Genomic DNA, 25,305 nt, shown 5'->3' on the forward strand with positions numbered 1-25,305 from the left:
AAAGGCCTCAGTAGAGCCTCGGTCTGGCTTGGAAACTGCTCCGTCAGTTTCAGTCTCTCAACTTAGACCATTAGTTGTAGCGTTAGTGCGTTCTTTTTTGGATATTATTTGTGCAATTGTTGGACAAAATGACTTGCTGTGGCATTGATTGCGCTAATAGAGCGTCCAAGGAGTCTCCACTTCATTTTTTTGGGTAAGTAAATTATATTTATGTATTTTAGGTCACTGCCGAGCTGAGCTTAGATTTTAACATGTAGTGTTTAACCATGAAATTTAAATGTAATAGGGTAAAACCCAGTGCATTTAACATAATGCTGCACTTTAGAAAATGGGTTGAAATATAGCATGTTGGTGGAGCTGGGTTCCCACTATCGGTATGGTCCCCTTCCCTCAGCGGCAGCTCGGCGCATCTCAGATCGCAGCGGCGCTTGTCTGCTGAGCGGCTGCTGGCTTGTGGAGGTCTCGGAGACCTCTGTGTTCCACCCGGTTTTACCCAGCAGTCAGCTCGGCGTATCTCTGACTCACAAGCTCTGGTGTTGTGCACAGTTAACTCTGGTTGTAGCTAGGTTGCGACGTTAGCTTAGCTCCCACCTCCGCGTTAGATTTGGGTTAGCTTCAGGTTAGCTTGTAGCTAGTTCGACCAGGTGTCGTCAGTTGATCCCAGCCTTACAGCCCCACCCTCAGCTCCTCCTCTCTTCCCTTTTGTGGAATTGTCTGGGCTTGACGGAACCTGTGACACGGTCAAAATGGCAGTGGTGGCCACCTCCCATTTTACCTCAAAAACTTGTTATTGGAGCCTATGGAAACCCATTGTCCATATATATATATGTATATATATATATATATATATATATATACACATACAGTATATATATATATACAGTATATATATATATATATATATGTATATATACAGTATATACATATATATACAGTATATATACATATGTATATACATATATATATACAGTATATATACATATATATATATATATATATATATATACTGTATATATATATATATATACTGTATATATATGTATATATATACTGTATATATATGTATATATATACATATATATATACATATATATATATACATACATATATATACATATATATATATACAGTATTTATACAGTATATATACAGTATATATATATTCTTCAGCAGCAGTGAAGTAATCTTACTGTTGGCCCCAATGGAGAGTGGCTAGACCTACACCTTTGCCTTAGCTACACTCTGTCTAGATTTGAAGGCTAAAGGTTCATTTGGAAGCTTATTTTTTCATGGTGGTATGTTATGTGTTAACATTAGGAAATCAGACAAAAATGATCCATAATTTTGGTGGTGGGTATAGCTTACCTGTTAAGAAAAGGTAAGCATTGGAGACATGTGCTGACTTCTTATCGTGTGGAAACAAATTTGTGAATAATATGGCCAAAGCAGACAGATGCTGTGCACTTCGTATTAACAGTTTTGAAAATGTGACTCCTATTTGGACAAATGCTTGCTGGCGACTGAAAACAATTGTAAAACACCACACACAGCAGCAATATCTGATAAGATTGTCTTTCGGCAATCTGGCACTTCCTTACAATGACGTTGTCGTGAACCGAGACTTAGTGTAACAATCTCAATCCAAACTTTTAGGTGTCTAAAACTTTACAAAATATGTGTTAATTATTCTTTCATCACAGCTTTCTTTTACCACATAAAGTGTATACATAAGTATGCTGGTGTTTTTGTATTCTTTCACTCACAGTACCTCTTGTTGTTGAAGGACCTACAGTTTCCTCTCAAATCCCTCGTGAGGACAGTGGCTGCACCTTCAAGCTCACATAGATGTCATTTTATCAAAGTAGTCTGCTTTCCTTCAAAATCTCCTTGTAATGCGTCCTACAGTAGTAGCACAACTACTGAAACATTTGAGGTGCTTCTGCTTCAGTAATGCTTTAGGCAGGACTAACTGTGCGCACGCGCGTGTGTGTGTGTGTGTGTGACCTGTGTCCGATGACTGTGGTTACTTTGTGATTGTAATGAGCCATTTGCAGCGGTTTTGATATTCCTGTTCTTGGCATTTTGGACCATTATTTACTTTATACTAGCTTGTTATGAAGTAAGTCCCAAGACCTGTGGGAATTATTGAAGAAAATGTATTAATGCTAAAAACTTTTACTAAACGTATTTAGTTACACTTCGCCATTGATCAGATTTTTGGATTTCGTTGTTTGGGATGAGGCATGCTGATTGTTTTGTCCAACTCACTCTCTTGGCCTAAACACAGGATGCTAAACTGTTATAGAAGGTTTGTTTGGCCCACTCAGGAGGTCAGCTGGTTAAATAATTGGCCAGTGTGTTTACAGTAGAAGCTGTCAGGCATGCATGTAGTCCCCATTATCCCACGTTCACACCTGATGGGACTTGTGTTGTTCATTTAGTTTCACAAGAAATAAGAAAATAGAAAACACACATCCAAGAGAGTGGAAGTGATCGGTAGCCGTGCTCTTATCAGGCATAGTGGTTGTTCCCAGAGGCGCTGCCAGCATTGTGAGTGAAACAATGAACAAACGGAGGCTGATTGTGGGAGATGTGGAGTGGGAATCGTTGTTGCACTCACACGTTCTGTGCTGAGCGGGAAAATAAAGAGCTACGGTTATGCATGCACTTTCTCCTACATGCATGGATTTATGCTTTCGCAGTAACGGCTTGTTCTGACTCCAGAGATGTCACACGCTGCTGTTTGTCAGAGTCTAGTTCCTAATATAAAAGAAGACACAGAAGTCCAGACAGATGTAGTTTTTTTAGGAACCTTTTACTCCATTTTAAGTAAGATGGTGGTAGTATTCCCACTTTAGTTGTTGCCCATTTCCTTTGAAATTCCTATTTAGCAAAAGACAATACATGTAGTTGTAAGAATTTGCAATCAGTGAAATGAGTGGTCATGTGTTTTTGCTGCACAGGCTACACTTGCAACTGTTTCTAGTTACTTGACTGACTGACTGTGGCTGGACTTCATAATTATATGATGTCACACAACAATCCAGAAAGTGTGTGTTGTGTCCTTTTAAAAATTAAAACAATAGATGTACTCTTTCACTACTCACATAGAATTTCATCAGAGATGGCCACAATGTCACGATTCCCGTATTCAAGTGAAATTGGATGTCAGTATTTTCAGTTTTTTATGAAACATAAGTTTAGACATATACCCAATTACACAGCGACACCATTTATCCATGTAAAATAAAGAGCTCCTCATCAAAGTGAGAGAGACGTAGAGAAAGGCAGATAAAGGAAAAACAAGAGTGGTGTTATTTCTCTGGTCACCTACCAGGTCAGTCGTCCAGTTCAGGAGACCAACACCTGCAATCTTAAATCAAATCAAATCACTTTTATTGTCACGTCACATGTGCAAGTACACTGGTACAGTACATACGAGTGAAATTCTTGTGTGCGAGCTTCACAGCAACATAATTGTGCAAAAATACAGTAACGTAAAAACAAGCAAAATATAAAAATGGCTAATCTAAGTAATAATATGTATAGTATGTAAGGTATATGCATTACTAAATGTGTGTGCTAAGCATTTTATTTTCTATTTTTCTACGTGTGTGCATGTGAGTGTGTGTATATTGTGTATATACATGTTTTACAAATGAATAAAGTAAACAATAAGATAAGAGATATAAAATGTACAGAGGTTGGTATGTGCAAAACAGTGGCATTAATGTACAGTATGGAGTGTGTAATGTTGGAGTTTCAGTAGTGAGGGTGAGGTGTCTGCGTTGTGTTCAGCAGTCTGATGGCCTGATGGAAAAAGCTGTCTCTCAGTCTGCTGGTTCTGGACCGGATGCTGCAGAACCTCCTTCCTGATGGAAGTAGTCTGAACAGTTTATGGCTGGGGTGACTTGAGTCCTTGATGATCCTCCCCGCTTTCCTCAGGCACCGCTTCCTGTAGATGTCCTGGAGGGAGGGAAGCTCACCTCCAATAATCCTTTCTGCACACCTCACTACTCTCTGGAGAGCTTTGCGGTTGTAAGCGGTGCTGTTGCCATACCAGGTGGAGATGCATCCAGTGAGGATGCTCTCAATGGCACAGCGATAGAAGGTCCTGAGGAAGCGGCGGCTCATGCCAAATCTTTTCAGTCTCCTGAGAAAGAAGAGGCGCTGCTGTGCCTTCTTCACTGTATTTTCCGTGTGCACTGACCACGTAAGATCCTCAGCCAGATGAACTCCAAAGAAACGGAAGCTGCTCCCCCTCTCCACAGCGTCGCCGTTGATGGTGATGGGGGTGTGTATTCCTCTGCACCTCCGGAAGTCCATTATCATCTCCTTTGTCTTTGTGACGTTGAGAGTGAGACGGTTGTCCTGACACCAGTGGGTCAGGGCGCTGATCTCCTCCCTGTAGGCCGTCTCATCATCGTTGGTGATGAGACCCACCTGAGAGTTTGTGTTAAAATACCACTGAGTCAACACCATAACGACTCATAGCAGTATTTGAAAACAAGGTCTATAAAGGTAATTTACACACAAACACAGTTTAGAGCAATGGTTCCTAGACTTTCAGTGTCATACGAGTCCACCCTCACCTCGTCAATCACCGTGTGGTACGCTGGAGCTACCCCCAGGGACATGAAGAGGCTGCAGCGTGTCATGTGCTCTGCTGACAAGGTCATTGGCTGCAAACTCCCCTCCATACAGGACCTGTACACCTCCAGGACATTGAGGCGTGCAGGTCGCATCACAGCAAACCCGTGTCACCCTGGACTCAGACCATTCGGACCAGAATTTCTCTCCACAAAAACGGTTTCTTCCCCTCTGCCATCGAACCCATGAATGTGAATCGTGGAGCTGCCCACTCCAGCTGCTTTGTTTCATTCACATGACCCGGTGTGGTGCTTGCACCTGAACGGATCCGCTCTGACCAGCACCTACACTGACTTGTATAAAGTAGCAGCTTCTCTAATTATTGATTCCCTATATTATTTTCAGTTCATTGTGCTTATTTCCTAATTGTAATTCTGCTTTTATTTATTTATTTATATTTATTTTTTCTTTGTTTTCAACAAGAATCGCAGCAATTTCCTAATGTTGTGATTCGCGCACATATGACAATAAAACCCTTCTGATTCTGATTCCTGGAGGAAGTGGATGATCATGTGTCTCTGTTGTCCATGAAGGACAGAGAAGATATTTATATAATTGGACTCATGGTAACAGGGTTTGTGCTGTTTGGATTGGGTGGGTTCCTGGTGTTTACGGCAAATTTCAGAAGCTGTTGGAAGCAATTGGAAAGCTGCCTGACCTCTACGTGCAGTCAACAGTCAGACTCATGCGTTGCACGAGCAAAGTTTTTAGAAATTGTTTGTGGATTGGGAAACAACCATGATCAGCTGCAGCCTTGCTCTGTTGTGTGAGAGATCCCCCACCCCCTCCGAGGCACACTCTTATGTTGTGTCTGTCAGAAATATGTGCTTCCATGTAGGGCTGGACAATAATTCAATAACGATATAAATTGATCGATAGACCTGTGGTTCAATAGAAACAATAATGGATCAATAAAAACTTCAATAAACATTTTCTTTCTCCATCATTGCCTACCGAGTAGCTTCATAGTAGGGCTGGGGGTAAACGATTATTTTTAAAACGATTATTCTGACGATTATTTTATCGAATAGTCGACTATTCTAATGACTATTTAGACAATTAATCTAATGATTATTTTTCTATTGCACAGTTAATAAAAACCAAAAAATCTCTAATAAATTCCTCAAAAAAATTGATAAATTGTTACTGTAAGAGAATAAACACTACAGGCCTTCCATTTTGTAAAACACTGCTTTTATTGTGTTGGTTGGTTATGTTCTGGTGACATGTAGAACTTGGGAGTGCAGGCTGCTGCCTGAGAGGTGGTTGGAGACGGAGTGTCTCCATGCTGCTTTGTTTTGGTCAGTAATGTGCGTGAGGCGAGTGGTGTTACGACCCTTCCTGGGGAGTTTGGCTCATGTGCAAAAAGGAAGGGACAATAACGTGGGATTTAAAAGTTAAAATGATGATCAGGTTTATTTACAACTACAAAAAAACAAATCTTTCCATCCACAGGTTGGGAATAATAAAACTAATTCTGCCTATGGGGAATTAAAACAAAAGTACAAATAAGTAGGGATGTCCCACTGGGCAAAGATTACAGGGTTCTGGACCAAAATAAGAATCTCCAAAGGCCCAAACTCTAAACTGGGAGGTTAAAACAAACTCAAGGTGATATCTTAAACGAAACCAAAAACCCACAACACTCTAAATGTAATAAAAGGGAGATCGACGCCACAAAAAAATATGAACTCTAAACCAAAACGGTACAGCTTATCCAAACGCAAGAAGCTGTTAGCGAAAATGCTAACAGTAGCTTTACCAACGTTAAGTTCAAGTTACCACGTTTAAATAAACCAAAAACACCCAGCAGCAAACAGACTAGCACGGAGGAGAGACTGCTACCACCAAAACAGCTCTCCTATTGTCTGAAAGAAGCTCCTTTATGAAGGGAGAAACGCTCCCGGTGATTTTCTACATCTGCGGTAGAGACGGAGCAGCGCATCTAACCCCGGAAGTTGTTGTCCGTTGCCGGGAGATGAAGGCGGGCAAAACAGGAAAGGAATCTAGTAGCGGACGGACATTATTCCGGGTCTTCGGTATTTGGCGGAGATGTTAGTGAAAGCGGAGAAGAGGGCGAGCTAGAGGAAAAACATGCAGATTCCTTTTCTATTTACAAACTCCTGTGGATGCAACAAGTGGGTGCGGTGCGTCGACTACCGGATCTGACGTCGACAAATTTTTAGAATCGAGCCGTCGACGTCATCGAGGCGTCGCTACAGCCCTACTTCATAGAGTCATTACTTCCACCCAAGCACACTCGGTCACCAAGCCCTCCCCTTTCAAACCCAATCAGACAGAAATGTGACGTAAACAAGATGTTGCAGCAAGGAGAGGTGGAAGAAACTGTCCCAAAAAGGTTACAGTAGTTCACCAGTGTGGCAATATTTTCATTCTTACAAGTCTGACAAAAAACAAATAATTGTTGGCTAAATTTGGAGAGATCCATAAAAACCAAGTCTGGTAACCCAACCGACTTGTTTTTATCATAAAGTAATGGCATGGAAAGGCCAGGGCTGAACTTAAAATGTATTTTCTACATTTTTCATAGTTTTCAATAATTATTGATATTGATCGATGCAATTTTTCCTATATCCTCCAGCCCTACTTCTATGTACTGAGGTGCTTTTGTGTACCTGTGCTCTGTCCCCTGTCGAGGGTTGAAATGTGACTTTGTTGTAACGGGATGCTGGTTCAAGGACAATAAAGAGATTCTGATTCTGATCCAGGTGAGCTGCAACAATGAATACATAAAATCGATAAAAATCAATGAAGAAATGCGTTGGCAATGGATTTCGTCATCGATTCGATGTGTTGTGCAAGCTTTTTCCTAACCCTAGCCTTTTTTTAACAGTTAATGCAATCAGCTCATCTGCATTTTGCACCCTGTTGAACTATTTTCTAATCATATTTTGTTGTTAAAGTAAAGAAAGGAGAGAAAAAAGGTTTAGCAGTTTTTCAATTTTCCCCTTTTTTACGATTAGTCAGTTAATCGAGTCAAGACACCCTCTGTTCATCGATGATCCAAATAACTGTTTGTTGCATCCCCACTTCCAGTTCTGATCAGTCATACTCCAGTAAATTATGGAAAAGCTGTCCTTCCAAATATTAGACATTGCTTAAAAAATAAGTTACTTCCTACAAGAGTTGTACTCTGCTCACGTTGCCAGTTTGAAAAATGTGCCACAGGTGGTGTTTCCTGCGGATTTGCAGCAGACTGCTAACCCCCAACCCAGACCCCATCCCTTGGCTCGCTTGCCTTGGATACCTTTCATCAGTCACACAGAGAACTAAAGCACTAGCAAGCACCGAGGGAAGAGAGTAGGATTTGTTTTGGAGGCCATATTGGCCCGGGAGGTGCCATCCAACTCACTATGGAGGCTTGGTCTAGCCAGAGACGTGGTTGCTACAGCCCACAGTGGCAGTGCAGCTGACATATTGGTGTGCTGTTTTAGCTGACTCCAGTTTTAACCTGAAGATGGCACCACACTGACCATTCTAGGGTGAATTATTAACTCATTCACTGCCAGCGTTTCTCACTGTTTTTACTGTTTTTTAAGAGTGACAGAACGTTGTGCGCTAGGATGACGTTGACGCCAAAACAACCAAAACAAAGCGGAGACTCAGCTCTGACATCAGGAAGAATCCGCGCGTTTCGAGCGTTATCCGTTCTTTCATAATCCGTTGTTGAATTGTGATCGGCAGAAGCTTTTCCGGTTCACGCTTCACTTTTTTTTACAGCAGCGGCCCAAAATGATCTCCTAACACATGGATGTTCTGCTTCCTGATCACGTGACGTGGGACGTACGCGGATGAAGATCGGCTTTAGAGCTGAGATGTTTGTTCTCACGGTGCGGGGGCTCGTCCGACGCCCACACAGTAAAAAAATACAAATGACGACTTTAGTCGTCATTGGCAGTGAATGAGTTAAATAGGATGCACTAAAATGCCAAAAATAATGACTACACAAATCTACAACACAATTAGACACTCATATTTTATCAGCCAAAATTGTGTTTTGGGGGGTAACTTGCTCTTTAAATAACTTTCTGCTTTAAGCACAAAAACCACCCAAGAAAAAGACACTCAGAACATGTTTAAATGCACTGCTGTCAAGCTCACAGATTGCAAAGGGAGTGCTCAGGCGTTGAAAAGCACGTTTGAAAGACGTTGTAAAGGATGCACGTCCTCTGGGATTTATCCAGTCAAGTGAAATCAACTGCTTTGTTGTGCCAGCCATATGCTGGTTGAGCTCTGGCTGAGACAGCAGAGTCCTTCAGCTGATTATTCAGGTTGTCATCCCAGCTGGTTATGGTCCCATTACTCTCCTTCAATGGGACGTAGAAGCTCTTGTGCTCAGAGATAAATAAGAGGCTGGGCCTGGTTGCTTTGGCACAGACTCAAGTAAAAAACTAGAAACGTCACGGATAATAAAAGTAGCTCATGTTGGAAAATTGATCCTTTACCGTTTAATAGCTTGAGAGGAGGAGATCTAAAGTTTTCATTGGAACTGAGACATAATATGGACTTCCTGTGGCATTTGTCCAGCTTGTATAGAGGCGTTGTGTGAGAGCTTCCTGACTGTGTGAAATAGCTGTCGGGCTTGTAGGAGTCAGACATGTAAGCTAATGAGGTAAGGACACCCAGCCACGTGTGTGTGTGTGTGTGTGTGTGTGTGTGTGTGTGTGTGTGTGTGTGTGTGTGTGTGTGTGTGTGTGTGTGTGTGTGTGTGTGTGTGTGTGTGTGATATCCAGTTGTGAAAAACAGTGACAGTAGGAAGAGAAGCCTGGAAGTACCCAACTCAGAGGTGTCAGACCTCACAGATTCAGAGCAAGTGTTAACAAAGCAGCAGACTGATCTTTTTGTGGTAACTGATCACAGTGCAGTCTGCAGGAAAACGTTTTAGACTAGTCTTACCATTTTTGTGAGAATTAATGCTGAAATGATTTTTTGGGCAATAACATGTCTGTAAAAGTTTTTGTCTAGAATGATCTGGTCTTGTCCGGTTAATCCTAAATGCAGTTGTACAGCATGTTAAGGGTTATACCTTTATCTATGATAGGTTATACCACCAGGCTAGTGATATCCATTCAGAGGCTGCAGGTTTCAGACTTTGTTCTTTGCTGAAGACACAATATTGTTGTTTTAGTTAAAACCAATGTTTTCTGTTTTTGTTTTTAAGGTTTAGCATGTGCTACTTTCTTCTCTTGAGGAGTCTTTGCAGTAATGTGCTGTACTCTGAAAGTGATGCTTCTAAATGCATTGACATGTTCTTGATTTATAATCCTGAATGAAGGTAGTTCACAAAAAATGGATGATTACTAGAAATGTCCCCATCCAATCTCGTGTTTGGAAATCAGGCATTCATCACATTATTTTCAAATGATTGGAATTGGGTGGAACAGATTGGATTTAACTTTATGAAACAGCAAACTGGACCTTTTATGTTCATCCTGTGATAGAGATTTTCAAACAGAATGACAGTGGCTTTGTTCTAATTTAAAAAATGTCCTCTACATAAATATTCCTTGTTCCTTAGATGACAACAACACTGTGAGGTCACAAACTTTACGGCAGATGGGGTCACATGTTAGCTAACAGGGTAACACAGAGCTAGCGTGGAGCAAAAATGTCGTATTTTAAACCGGCGGTGAAGTCTGTGCAACAACCAGTTGTAATTTATGTGTGCTGCTCCTCACAGCAGTCGGTCCCCACGCTGCCGCGGCTGCAGCGATGGTTCCGAGCTGCAGTCAGAGAAGATGTTTACTCCACTGCATCCAGACTGACAATGACGCTTAGTCTGGCAAAGGGCCAAGCAAGACCTGGCCGTCTGCCAGACTTATAAAGCACGGGGGGAAACCTGCTTAGTGATGTTATGTGAGTCTGTCAGAAAATCATCAGTGTCAGTTATGTAGTCTAGATTTACAGACACAACTGGCACTCAGTGTACTGAGTCACATTTTAAAATAAAAAGATTTAGATTACACAGATGCTGACCTTAAGTAGTGAAGATCGCCAAATTCTGTTTAAATGTTCTTTAGCTTTAGTGTTTTAGTGTTTAAAGGGACTTTATGGAGTTTTGAATTTTTATGCGCGCGATTGCCCCCTCAGGCCAAAAGCGTAACGGCAGCTTCAATAGTAGGCTCGTGCACGAGGCGCGCATGCTGTATGTGCACACTCCTTAACGAAAATAACAGCTGAGACAGTCCCTTGTGTGTGTGTGTGTGTGTGTGTGTGTGTGTGTGTGTGTGTGTGTGTGTGTGTGTGTGTGTGTGTGTGTGTGTGTGTGTGTGTGTGTGTGTGTGTGTGTGGCCTGGAGGACAGAGGACAGGAGAACGCGCAGCTAATTAAATACTGTGGTTCTGTACCTTTCTCTTCAGCACAGCCGACAAAGGTTTATGATGGGTCAGTCCTCCTGCATGCTCAGATCATTCCCTTCCCTTGCTTGAAAAATTGTTCCAAAATGAAAGTTGAACCCACATCTTTTTTATCTATGAATTCAATGCCGTTCGGCAAGTCTCAAATAAAAATTTGGGCATTGTACTGTAAAAAACTATACCATTAATGTAAAAAAGAAACTCTAAATAAACTATGTTCACATCCAGAATCAAACCCAGGTCTTCTGCACGAGAGTCCGACATCTTACTAGGTGAGCTAAAGCGCCAGTGATGTCCTTTGTATCTGTAACTTTTATATCCTTGGTGACAGCTGAAACAACGTCAAACCAAAAAATGGTTCGGAGCGTAAATGGCTATTTTGTTGCTAGCTTGCAGGAAATATCTTGAAGAAAGTTCTACAGAAAGTAACTAAGGGTCCTCGGAAATGTAGCTAGGTTTGTCACTAGGCGTTAGGAACAGCGACAAAGACTAAAGCTACGGATAGCAAATGCTACGGGCTATGCATGAGCGTGAACGTGCATGAAGCAGCCTGCTCGACTCGAGCATCTCTCTTTTTCTGTGATTTTACAGAAAAACAGGCAATCACAGTAAAAATGCCAGGGCTCATTCTACAGGACCAGGGCATTGCAGGAGAATGTATGAAGAAGACATTTATTATTTCTATACATGTTTTGGCTGTCAAACTTCCACAATGTCCCTTTAAAGAGGAACTAAACTCCCCAATAACTTTTGTAGCTTATAAAATGAAGAATCAGGTCTTTACAAATGCAATCTTTCTGTTTCTGTGCATCTTTGACATGTTTGTGAGAATTTGAATAAATCTAGAATCTAGGTCTAAAAACATCTTAGTGCTGCCCCCTGTCGGTTGAACTGTGGCTACTGCGTTTTAAATTTGTGATTGACTGGGGCTGGTACAATTTCACGTCATCAGTACAGTCTCCTCCCACTCCCCCAGGCACTCCACACCTCCTGGCAACGCCCACTTTCACAACATTTTTCAAATCTTGACTGGGGTGGAGTTACATTTTCTGATGGTGTGCAGTCCCTCTTTAAATGTGTGTTTTTGTGTTCTGCAAGGTTCAGCACGCACTGACAGGAGCTCTGAGTCAATCCGGTGCCAACGATGTCGAGAAGTCTGCAAAGGAGAAGTGGTTCGAGTGCAAGACACCCACTTTCATGTCAAGTGCTTCACCTGCACGGGTAAGAAACGGATCTCTCAGCCACTAGAAAAGAGCCCAATGTTGGTTGTGCAACTGTTGTTGTGTTCACTGTGACCTCGCCTGGAAGGTCGTAGCCGTGGTGAACTAGCAGAAGACTGGAATGCCATTTGTAGGCTGGAGATTTTTCATGGTTGCAACCTCACCCTCAAGGTACAAACTTTGACAGAAACCATGCAAGCCCTCTGTGTTTGCACATGCTGAGAGCTGCTATTAGCCCACAGTGGGGATTGGAGCGGATCAGAGGTGCCTTGCAGGGCACAGACTGCTCCTGGTAAGGGAGCTTGTTATTATCCTTGTAACTTGGGAGGGATTTTCCTTTGGCTGTGCATGGCGACTTAATACCACTGATGTAAGCAGCTTTGTAGTACTACTGTACACACTGGCATAGGTGACCTAGTTTAAATACAGTAGTGATGCAATCACAATGCACGTTACACCAGGATTAAAATAAAGCTAATCTGGTAACAACCTGGTGTTGGAGTTGAACTTAATTGGCTCAACATTGTAAATTAGCAGAGAAAGTGCCAGCTTCATGTTTACTGCCCACCGCCACCAACTCGAAGGCATGCAGTGATGGTTTTGCAGCTGTGCATTTGTTAGCGAGGTATCTCGGGAACCACTTTGTGGATTTTAATGTGTAAGGCGGAGGTTTCATTGAAATCATTAAAGTTTTAGGTCAAAGCAAATCAAGATGGCCAGCTGACCTCCCAAATGGCAAAAAACAGCTTTGCACATACAGAGTTAAAATGTTGTACTAAAGAAGTTGAAGTAATCCAGCTTTTAGAGTTAACCCAGTTCCAGATAGCCTTCCCAGTGAATGGAGGTTAAAACCTGCTCCTGATTTCTGATAGATCATTCAAGCTAGACCAATCTCGACCCAATGTACTAGAATGTTGCTGAACATCAGATGTTCTGAGTTTAAAAGTCTTTTATGACAGGCGAGCTATATTCACTAAATCGTTACTGATTGTGTTAGTCCCATTCGGTAGTCTTTGTAGGGGGAGCTGTCTTAGTGGCATCTCATGCAAAAGTGATTCGGCTCTCTATATTTGGAAAAAAAAGAAAGAAAGGAAGACATCGTCTGTTTGCAAACCCAACCTTTTTATATGTGACATTAATCTACAAAGGAATGCTGTTTACCTCGTTGCATCAACTGTGCTAATCAGGGGTGACCTTTCTGATATTTGCAGCTAAGTTGAGATGAAAAAGCTAAATGTTTTATGTCATTATGTTCTTTCCTGTGCTTGCAGAGACCGTAGATGGAACCTAAACCTTTTATCTGTGTGCCAGAAGCTGACTGTTACGGTTTGATCTGCTGTTGCTGTTGTCCGGCGTTGATGTTCAGCAGGTCCTGAACTCACAAAAGGCTTTTCACTGGAAACATGAAAAAGTCAAGCTTCTGGCAAAAGCAAACAAACATATGAACTTGTGTGTGTCAGTGTGCACACCTATACATGTGCACAGGCTCATCGTGGTTGTGAGGGGTTGCTGTGGTAACTATGTGAAGGGGCACCTGGGTCCTGGTTGGTGGATATTCTCAGTATCACTAAGGTGCTAATAGCCAATTGGACAGCTCCATTCGGGGGGGGTTCACCAAAAGCCAGCAAAAAAAACAAGAAGGAGGGTTGTGTGCATATGCGTGGGGAGGGGGTACTCATGTCACCCAAACATTACATCAGCATTTCAGTATAATCCTACTTTCTTCCTTTTCCTCTTCCTCTCATATGGAATCCTGTCAGAGAACAAAAAAACAGTCCGATTATCGTACCTGTCCGACGGCTCCCACCTTTCTTGTTCTAGAGAGTTCTTCTAGCCCCGTGTTGGGTGCTGTTGTATGCAGCCAGAAGCTGACACGTCCTTTCCCATAGCATGCCCTCCAGAATGGGTTTTTGCTCAGGTAGCAGTTTTCTAAAGCCTTTGTTGGTCAGTGTGCAGATCCCCTCGTACACAAACACGTTGCATGTTCAAATATTAAACTCAAAGCGGGAGACAAGGAACTAACTGGAAATGGGAGACTGTCAATAAGGCAGGACACACACTTTATTCCTCTACTTTAGACTGTCTCTCATGAGAAGCTCACCTGAAGCGCTGGAGCTAAACAGGATCTGTAGCCAGTGGCTTTTCAAAATAAAGGAAATTTTAAACAGTTCATGATATTTAAATTAATTTCTAACTATGATTATGGTTAGTATAAGTGCGCAAATATAGGCTGTATATTTCACACTTTACATTGTTTAACAGTAGTGTAACGGGTTACACTTTGTTATGGTTGTACTTTTATGCTGAATGGGGTGTTCTTGGCCGGTTGTGTGGAGAGTTCCAGTTCGGTCGTTTAGAAAGAGAAAAGGAGATAGTTTGGATGGAGATTGTTAACTTTGATTTTCCTGGAGTTAAGTCGTGGGCTGTGGCCAACAGGAACCCGGAATAAAGATCCGAAATGGGAAAAAACTGTTGGAGTCATTACAATATCTTAAAATAAATCAACCAAAATGTATTCTACAGTAGGGGTGGGCAATATAAACGATATAAGGTAGAAACGATATAAAATTGGGTAATGATAGAGTTTTGGGCTGTATCGCAATACCGCGATGTCGCGATAACACATGACATCACTAAGATGTGCACCATGCTGACATTGGGGCAACAGAATGGCAGTGACTGCAAGCACATATATATATATATATATATATATATATATATATATATATATATATATATATATATATATATATATATATATATATGATTATATATATACATATATGTATATATATATATATATGTATATATATATATATATATATATATATATATATATATATGATTATATGGTTATATATATATATAATCATATATATATATATATATATATATATATATGATTATATATAACCATATAATCATATATATAAAAATATGATTATATGGTTATATATATAATCATATATATATATATATATATGATTATATATATATAATCATATATATATAATCATATATATATATATATATATATATATATATATATATATATATATATATATATATATATATATATGATTTTTAAGGCTTACTTATCCATGAGCAAGCTCACCAATTGTGCATCTATCTATGTCAGTGGTTCTCAATAGGCGGCCCGTGGGCCCCCGAACCCCGCGGGCCCCCCCATCCACAGGTGGAGGACAGGTGTTGTGCTTCTTTCTATGGTAAGCTTGTGATTCATGTGCATTACAACCAGCGATCCAACAGCAGCAGAAAACTCCCGTCTGACGTTCAGCCAACAGCATCCCCCCCACCCCCAGACCCCTCTTGGGTCTTTTTTTTGAGTGGCCCTCGGACCATTATAATTGAGGACCCCTGATCTAGGTACATCTTCAAACACGTGGGCACACTCTGTAATTCACATCTGTATTAACAGATGTTTACTGCTACTGATAATGCTGAACAGCAGTCAATTCTGATTGCATGGGCCTCAATGGGATGAGGGATGGACCTAGCAAAGATGTTTGCTTACATTACATCAGAGTAAGACTAGCAGATTGTATTTTTTTTTTTGTAGATTTCTAAACAAAATTCATACATAATTCCTAAAAGGGGAAAATCTCCAGATTGTGGCATTAAAGGAAAACCCTTACATTTTTTTGTAAATTACTGGTTGTGCTAAAGGAATCTGATAGTTAAAAAGCCGCACGAAAAGCATCTAGCACAAAAAAACATATGTTCCCCACTGATGCTGGTATCAACAGATGTTGCATTTTAGAAAAAGAAAGTAAGCACAGTAAACAATCAGATTAGCTGCCACCTTCATTGATGTAAGGCTGTTTTAATGTGTTTAAATTGCTGTTTTATTCATGTCCGCACTTTGTAATTTGAGTTGATTTCATTAGCAAAGAGGGCAGATACAAGAAAAGATCCTTCCTGACGAGTCCCAGGCATATTTGCATGGTGTAAGTCATCTCATGTTAGGAAGAAAAAGTGCAGCAAGCTGTTGTATGAGCTCCATTTTAGGGCTTGTTCTTTTTCAAGTATTGAGTTAAAGTAAGAGAAAGTTGTGAAAGTCTTGAAAACAAATGATCACTTACTTATTTTTAAAAATGCATTTTCTTGTTGATACAGTGAGATTGTCACGTTTTTCCCTCCATTTTGCTTAACCTGTCCAGCCTTGCCATGCTTCCTCACGGGAAGCAAAGAACCTGGGAACTCCCAAATTCAATTCTAGCTGAGCCAATCAGCGCTGAGCAGCATATGTCACACACCGCGATGCTCAGTTTCTCATAAACAACAAAGATGGCGTCCGAAGCCGGGTTTGCTGCGGCTCTTTCCTCCGTTGAACACGTCTTTAAAACAACAAGAAGAAGCGCCAAGAGCCTGTCTTCTAAAGAAAGATGTTTGCTAGCACCATCTTTTATTGCAGCTTAAAAACGTCGGTGTCACGCAATACAGCCGTCATTTCCACCTTTTTTCTGATTGGTTGTTTTTGAGCTGGCTAGTCCCGCCCCCTCTGAGTGTCCAGACTCGTCCTCTGTGTAGGAAAGACCAGGGTGCTGCTTGGCAGGCTTGGGTTGGCTTTTTCTTATTCTGGTTTTATGACTGTGATGCTGGACAGAAGCAGACATCGAGCGAAACATGGAGCAAAGAAAAACACTTTCAGAGGGAATCTGGTCCTCACGACTAATTTCACCCATTTCCTCTGCACATAAAAATCTGCACATCACCGTTCATTCCTCCATCTCTGACGCCATGTTACTGTCTGTCAGCCACATGATCATAATTCCTCTCTCATCGGAGGAGCACATCACTAATCATGCGCATTTAACCTCTCATTTTGAACCCATTACACTGCGGCTGATTATAGCATGAAGAGGCAATCAGCTCATGAAAGAGAACCTGGAAGACGGAAGCCAGCTCATGGACTGGTGTGTCAGATCCAGACAAAGGACAGGCAGCGGGGGTGCATATGTGGATAATGTAGATCCTCTCTGTGTGTAGCGGCCAGCTGTACAGTACGGACAACGTGGTGTTGTATTACAAGTGTGTTGGCTGACTCGTGCATAGTGCTCCGACGTGACCACACGTCACCCTCTAAGGCGTACTTTGTACTCTTAGATTCCACCACATGAGCTCGAAGCTTTTTCACACCGCTTTCTCAACTCAGCCAGTAAACAGGAGCAAGGAGACAAACAAACACATTTGCACCTAGACTAAGCTGCTCCCTTCAGTTATTTCATTTGTAGAAGCAGAACGATTTCTCTCATGAAGTCCTGCTGTGGGGGGTTGCAGATTTACACACAGGCTGGATAAATCCGTGACTGCTTCGCTAATGTTCCATCTCATGCTGGTGTTCTCACCAGGGCTCTCTCACACAACTGCTAATTCTTTCACTCTTTCTCTGCAGACTTTTTCAGTCAGCTCAACGTCCCCCCGGATGCAAGAACTCCCATCCCTCAATCTCAGTGTTATTATCATCAGCGTACAGGGCTGCACCAGAGTTGCTCTTTGGAGGCGAGAGGGAAATCAAATGACAAGGAAAAGGGAAAAGATTGAAGAAGAACAGAAAAGAAATAAATATGGGTTCAAATGAGAGGGAGGCAAAGACACACAGCACAGAAGAAAACAGGGAGGAGGGGCGACACGGAAGGGGAGCTTCCTGTATCTATAGCAACCGCTGGTACCCTGGTCCAATCACCACGCCAAAGTGTGGTTGCTAGGGAGATATGCCGGCAGAGGGAAAAGGCTGCACAACTGGAAGCAGCCCCTTTCCCCGATGACTCGCTGGGTTCAGCAGAGATGACAGGGACCATTTCCCTGCTTGTGTTTCCCAAGAGCCTCCCGCCTCCAGGGGCTTTTATGTACTGAAACCCTGGAAATGACCTGGGTGGGTGCATGTGTTTGCAGATGCTGAGGTGGATGTACGCCTGGCTCAGTGAGACAAGGAGTGATATCTGATTATTGCAGCTAATAATTATGTGTCAGACCCTGTTATGTTGGACAAAACACATCCAGTCTGTAAACTGGAGCATCCTTTGTGCACGGAGCTGGAGCTTTCTAAAGACGACTTGAAGAAACTCTAGTTGTGAGGTTATTATTGTGTTTGATCTTGCTCTGTTTTCCTCTCGGTTTAGCCTCTCATCGTCCCTCAGAAGGTTAAAGGCTGGAGGCCTGAGCGGGGAGTCTGGTCCGCTCTGTGGTGACGGGACGCTACTGTGCAGCCGTCTGTCTCTCAGCTGTGCTAGGGAAACCCTGCTAGTAGTGCATGATTTCATTTTGCTTCAGCGTTTTGTCAAAAACATAAACTATATTTGTTTTTGTCACGCTCTGGGCATGCGGGTGATTCACTCCATCTCTAAGTCCAGACTCAAGTCCAACCACTAGAAACAAGGTTCCACCTTACAGTACTAACAGCAGTATAATGAAGTGTCAGCACAAATGCACAAATAAAAAGATTTATTGTGTACTTTGGGACCCTTGCTTACTCAGGTTAGCTCATATCCTGCCACTTAAACCGCCCTCGGATGAAACAGAAATTGCTTGAATGCAAATGTATCTTTACTAGTTGTTCCAGTCATACAGATGGTTGTATTCACCCTTTCCTGAGAACGTTTAGTGACTGTTAGGAAACAACATTGCTCCTGGTGATGAAGGATGTCACCGACAGAAGGCACTCTCACCTCAGTTAGTCAAATCTCTACACTTTGTGATTGTTTGATTGTTCAAAAATCAGTGCTCGTCTCTAGATCTATTCAGATTGATAGGCTAACAGCTAGTAAGAGTGGGATCATAACCATAGAGGCCTTCTGCAATCTTAAAGGTGTCATCACCTGAAATGATTTCTTACTGGCCGGGAAGCCGATATTTAACATTGAATGGTTTTTCTACTCTTGGCTTCTTCAACCAGCCCACGTGCACCCCACGAGCACGCGCCCTCCAAAACGAGATCTTGAGTTCTGGCCTTGATGTTGGCACAAAGGCAGGATGTACAGTACCATATATGGACAGCGAAGAGCAACGCCGCTATAGCCCGCACTGCTTTGCTTACCCTAGAATTCAGTCGAGCGCTGCCATTGCTGAAATGGAGAGAACGTGAATTGTTGAAGCGAGGTATGAGCTGCTCAGTTGTTGACTGCCAAACTCCACACATAAGTGTGTTTGTTTTACCAAATCGGACCAAGCTCCCAGGGACCAGTGAATAATTTTATTTTTGATGGCGCTGTTCCCAAAACTCTCCGCACTGGTCTCTGTCTCTCTGCCAACCATTTTCATTCCAGAAAAAAATCTGAATTCTGACATTAATCTCTGAACTCTCACATTATTCTCAGAAATCTGACGAAAAAAAACAATTTTTTTTCCTCCTCCGCAGAAATAATCTAAAATTATAACCTGAGTATTATTTTAAAAATCCTGTAACAGTAACTCTAAACACGCTTTATTAGCCTCTTTTGGAAAACAATGCCGCCAATTTGCCGCAACGCCAAGTCGGCATGAGGGAGCCTTAGGTCGTTTATAAGTGGTCAGACCGTGGTGGTAATGTGGCGCAATCGTGTTCTTTTTATAAAAGATTACGCAGTGGCGGTATAAAGCGGGTACGGGGCGATCTCTGTGCTGCCGTGGACTTCCGTTTATCTTAAACATAACTTTGTATTTACTTGCTTTTTATTTCAATCAAACCTACGCTCATCAAGTGTTTTTAACCCCGTAAATTTCCAGGTTGAATGAACGCAGTGGGGGTTTGTCCCATGGGCAGGATGCTGGAATGCTAACGGGTTAACAAGCCACTCTTAAAGGTGTCTGTCCTCCACAGTCCCTGTGCAGTCTCTGTTGATCTGACCTCCAGTTTTGACCCTTCCACTGTCTGTATCGGTGACCTCACGAGGAAAGTTGACCATTGAGCAGGATTGATGGTTTATCCCTTGAGGTCCACGTGGCAGGGGTGAGGTGATGCTCACTCTTCACCCCTGCCACATGGACTTCAATTTATAAACCATCAATCCTGCTCAATGGTCAACTTTCCTCGCGGGGTCACCCATTAGGACAGTGGGAGGGTTAACGGAGAGAAGCTCCTGGAGCTCTGCACTGCTTCAGTTTATCATCTCAGTTAATTTTGTTTAAAAAGTTAAACTTACCGTCCGTATTTACTTTCATTTTCAGCATAGTTTCCAACCGGAGCTCGGCAGTAACTCCCCATGTTGTGCCAAGGTGTAATATGCATTCACAAATCTGGAGTTGCAGCAATATCGTGTCGGCACGTATGCCACAACATCCCTGCATCGCCATGCCGCCACGGTGTGTCTTAGGAGCGCTCTGTAGCGGCGTGGCGATGCATGAATTTTGCAGTATTACGCAGATCTGCTGGCATGGTGTGTCTTCTAAAACAAGCACCAGAGGTGGACTGAGGGAACAAACGGCTCATTGGATTGTAAAGTTTGTTGAGGCTTGGTCAACTTAAGACCAGTTCTTTCAGTCTTTTCCTAAACGGTAGATTGTTTCTACAGGTCAGGGGTCTCATTTATCAAACATTGCGTAGAATCCTTACTAAAACCGTACTTAAGCTCAGCAAAAAATGTACTTACGCCAAGTAGGTTTGTGATCTATCAAACATGGAGTACGCACAGCTGCACGCAATCTCCGCTTAATAAATCTGAAACTATCTAGAAAGGTTCTCAGCTGCATTTTAGTCACATCCCGCCCTCACCACGCCCACTTACTGCCATAAATGGTCAATGCTAAGTGCCGTGTGGATCTCATTCATATACATAAGCCGGCTGTTGCAGCGTTTCGATCACGACCGCAGATCAAGGATGCGCTATTTCACAAGCAGAAGTTGAGGTACCTGTGGGTGAGGTGGAGAAATGAAAGGAAGTGCTTTTGCAAAACAAATAAGAGAAAATCCATGGAGTGGCACAGCGTTGCTGAAGCCGTCAATGCTGAGTTCTTCAGAGAGATGTGTGGCGGGTATAAAAAAAATAGTCCAATCAGGATTCAATCCCCAGACTCTCGGGTGAAAGTCACGCGTGCTAACCAGTCACCCAAACAGAGATCTCCCTTGTCCAAGTAGCCAGGGTGCATGATAAATCAGGCCACAGTGACAGGACACACACTGTCACAGACGCATGATGTTCTGTCTCAATCTATCCCCCTGCTGATATTCTGCATTCTGTATTCTGCGCTTCAGGCTGTGTGTGTGTGTGTGTGTGTGTGTGTGTGTGTGTGTGTGTGTGTGTGTGTGTGTGTGTGTGTGTGTGTGTGTGTGTGTGTGAGTGAGTGAGTGCTGCGTGAGTGCGTGCGTGCGTGCGTGCGTGTGTGTGTGTGTGTGTGTGTGTGTGTGTGTGTGAGTGAGTGAGTGCTGCGTGCGTGCGTGCGTGCGTGCGTGCGTGTGTGTGTGTGTGTGTGTGTGTGTGTGTGTGTGTGAGTGTGGGGGGTCTTGTTCTGTGTGAAAATGAAGCGGTACAAGTGATAATGCTGCAGGATTTCATAATTGTATCTTCTCAGCAGCACTGCAGGTGCTCTCCATGTCCAACATGTGTGTAAGCCAGGTCCTTAGTCAACTTAAAGTTGAGCACATTTTTCCGCTGAGTTTTCTTTCATAAATCCCAAAGTTTGCGTGGAAAGTTGCTTACACAGTTTTCCGACCCGGTTTTGTGTGTAAGCAAGCTTGATAAATGAGGACCCAGAGCTACAGCAGCTGTGTCCTGATGGTGTTTTTTGGCTTTAACGCCGTCCCTCACAGAGTTGCCAGTGTGGCCGTGGACTTTTGCTTCTTTCTTCTTCCTGTCTGTCTGACCACTTCTTCACCCGGTGACTTGGCACAACGTGAGCAAACACGTTATTTACTCTTGAAGCATTTCCTCCTATTCAGTGAGGTTGAGCTTTGGGGCACAGGGAGAGGGTAGATGAGCCATATGGTTGTGGAGATGAACTGCTATAGTTCTTTCTCTCATTTAACTTACAACATAAGCTAGGAAACCCTTTGCTAAACTGTCTCCAGCTGCCACTCTCAACGTCAAGACAGAAAAAACCTTTAGAAATAAGCAAAACGTTGAGAGCTGCATTACGACAATTAGAAAGGGCTCTGCACGTCTTTTATGTTCCGCTCAGAGACGGTCCTTTAAGTGTCACACAAAGACCTGGGGGGACCTCAGGAGAGAAAGGAGACTTTGTGGAAAAAGGAAGGGTTGCATTGAGGTGTAGCGCCGAAGGGGTGCAAATCGAGGTTGCACATTGAGATGAAGTGGAGACCTCTTGTTCAGAGCAACATAGATTTGGAAACCGTGGAATGGAAAAATACAAATAAATACGGAGTGTCAGGCCTCGTTTGGGGGTCCTGTCCGGGACGACTTTGAGGAGGGAACTTTAATTGTGTCTTTTGGCTGGAGATAAATACCCAATCTGGCAGAGCCCCTGTGGGTGGCTAATCAGCACAGCTCTAATGACCACAGCTGCTTGTGTGCGAACTTCTGCTCAGCCGATTTATGATCTCTAGATGCTAACTTCCTGTTGGAGGAAAAACCTAGAGCAGTTAACAAGAGATGAGATTAACTCTTTGATATCTTGGAGTTTTGTGAAGCTGATTACGTTTAATTCAAGAAGACAAAATTTTAGGATTACTTTTACAAGACCATCATTGTGTTGCAGCAACGGTGCACACGTACCTATGCCTAAAATGACATTAACTGGCTAGTAAGTCACACCAGACGGAATCTAAGCTGAGCTGTAGTTTTCATGGCTGGCTGTCCGCACCATGTGGTGTTGGTTGTGTGGTCGTAACCAGAATCTTTCTTCTCCGAGCCAAGCTCAGTCGCAGCGCTGCAGGAGCAGAGACACCAGCGTCTGTCCCCGCTCCACCCGCAGTGCCCGCAACTCACATGTGCAGGGAAATATTTAAAACCTCTGTTTGATGGTTGTGGTTGAACTGGGAGCCGAACTTCAAAAGTAAAGAGGCTGCTAACAAGTAGGCTTTAAAAAGTAGAAGGCATTTTATAGAGGTCTACGGGTTCTATTTACAACACATATGGTTCTCTTCATGTGCCCCTGCATGGGAACTTTGCTAAAGTACATTTTCTACCATTAATATTGCATTTACTGTATTTTCATTATTGTTTATAATTGTACTTTATTTGTGGTCAAATGGGTTTTTTTTGTGCTGAATTTTCATTATTTCACAAAAAATGTTTAAATACTTTCCAGGTGGTCTTGATGTACTCCCACCTTCATCTGTACAGCCATGAGGTCACAGATGAACCAACAAGATCTTTAATAGAAAAGAAACTTCCTGTGTTCAGTAGAGCTGCTCGTTCTCCTTAAGAGAAGTCAGATGAGGTGATTGGGACATCCTATCAGGAAGTCCCAAGTTATCTCCTTTTGAAGGTTTTTCAGACAACGTCCCACTGGGGGGAGAACTTGGGACTAACGAAGAACTTTCTGGATGGAGGACCTTGTTGTCCTGGTAATGCTTACCCCGAGTTTACACTGGGGACATCAGTGGAGCAGAATGGCAGCGAGACAGTTTTTTGAGGTGTGTCAGTCCACACTTCCAGCGACGCAGCGTCTCTTCCGTCCTCCTCACTAGACTCGTGAAATCTGCAGATTCCTTGAAACTTCATCCACTGTGAAAGCAAAAAAAAAGTTCAATGTGATCACATCCAAGAAGGGAAACACACTGTTGTACTTCTTGAAAGATATTGGTAGTAAGTAGGCTGTGAGGTCACACGTATAGACGTCTGCTTCGATAAGAAATTGCACCTGTGCAATAGACATTTATTTTGAAAATAACCAGATGTTTTACACTGATACAGCATGTGCTTTCCTGTCTCTTCTAATGCTAATTGCAGAAATTGACAAATCCTAGAAGCGGCTTCTGGCAAAATTAGAACCCGGTCCTATCTCTGGTGGTGCGGCGAGCCACTGCCTGAAAAGTTCCACACCGGAGCTGGTTTGGATCAACCCTACTAACTATATGGATTCTATTTGAAGCGGAACATTCTGCTGCCGTTCCGCACTGCTGATGCCACCAGTGTGGATTTGGGGCTAGGAGGAGATGGAAAGCGTCCTGGTGGATAAGGAAGTCTGGGTTTCACCTGGATACACCATCATACACATCAAGCCTCTTTCACATCGGATGCGGTACAGATGCGGTCCGGTTTCCATGCAGCTTCTTCATAGAGTCCAAGCAGAGCATCCACACTGGCCGCCGTGTGTTAAGGATCTGGATGCAGAAAGTTTCCACATGGATTCCATTTTTTCCAGATGCCGCATGTGATTTTTCATTTGTCAAAGAAATGACATGAGCTAGACAGGACATGAAATGTGTTTCAGCAAGGTGCAGCTTGTAGATATCAAAGTGAAGTGCAACAAAATGTGTACAGCTCAGTAGATGTGAAGATTTAGTCGTTGTAACACAGCATATTTATGTTATGAACGAGACAGTTTAGGACAGAGGAACGTCTGCTCTCCTGCTAAATGTAGCTTTAACCAGCTGATTTCCAGGTTTTAAAGAGAGACTAGGCAGGTGTGGCTTGCGGACCCCTAGTGTCCGTTAAGTAGAACCAAAAGCGAACTTCTCTCATCGCTTTGCGTTCATCTTTTTAACACATAAATCTGAAAGCTGATATGTCTCCCCAGCCCTCATAAGTGTCTACAGGAGTGATTCATCACTAAATTAAACAAATCAGCTGTGTTCCTGATCTAAAACATGCAGGAAATGTGCTGGAAGCAGACTGTAGCGCTAGGTATGTCAGCAAGGCAAGGCTGCTTTATTTAAATAGCACATTTCATACACAGAGGTAACGCACTCCGTTTTTTTTTTTTTTCTAAGTCCAACAGACCACACTGGCACTCTGAAGTTGCAAATGCTATTCTGGCCACTGATGGTGGTGGGGGTCTGAGTGATATGTCATTAACCTTGTAAAGGGTCATTTTGGCACATATTTAAAACATGATAAAGTTGCAAAGTATCATTTTAACTTCCTTTATGTAAAGTGTCAGAAGTTCTTTGCTGAAATGTTAGTTTATGTCGTGTTCAGAGACGAATGTAACTCCTAGTA

At 42.6% G+C, this 25,305-nt stretch overlaps 1 protein-coding gene across 7 annotated transcripts in view; it reads left to right on the top strand.

The window, feature by feature from the left end:
- The window catches only part of ablim3 (actin binding LIM protein family, member 3), a 98,199-nt gene that overhangs the window by 22,037 nt on the left and 50,857 nt on the right, over positions 1–25,305 (top strand). For all 7 annotated transcript variants that reach the window (XR_011516999.1, XR_011517000.1, XR_011517001.1 and 4 more), the window contains exon 2: positions 12,126–12,248. Coding sequence is in view for 1 of the 7 variants with exons in the window: in XM_070546028.1 (XP_070402129.1) it covers positions 12,126–12,248 (123 nt within the window). In the remaining 6 variants the exon portion in view is untranslated. The remainder of the gene's footprint in view (positions 1–12,125; positions 12,249–25,305) is intronic.

The sequence above is a fragment of the Nothobranchius furzeri genome, chromosome 2 (assembly GCF_043380555.1).
Source record: "Nothobranchius furzeri strain GRZ-AD chromosome 2, NfurGRZ-RIMD1, whole genome shotgun sequence".
Taxonomy (NCBI): domain Eukaryota; kingdom Metazoa; phylum Chordata; class Actinopteri; order Cyprinodontiformes; family Nothobranchiidae; genus Nothobranchius; species Nothobranchius furzeri.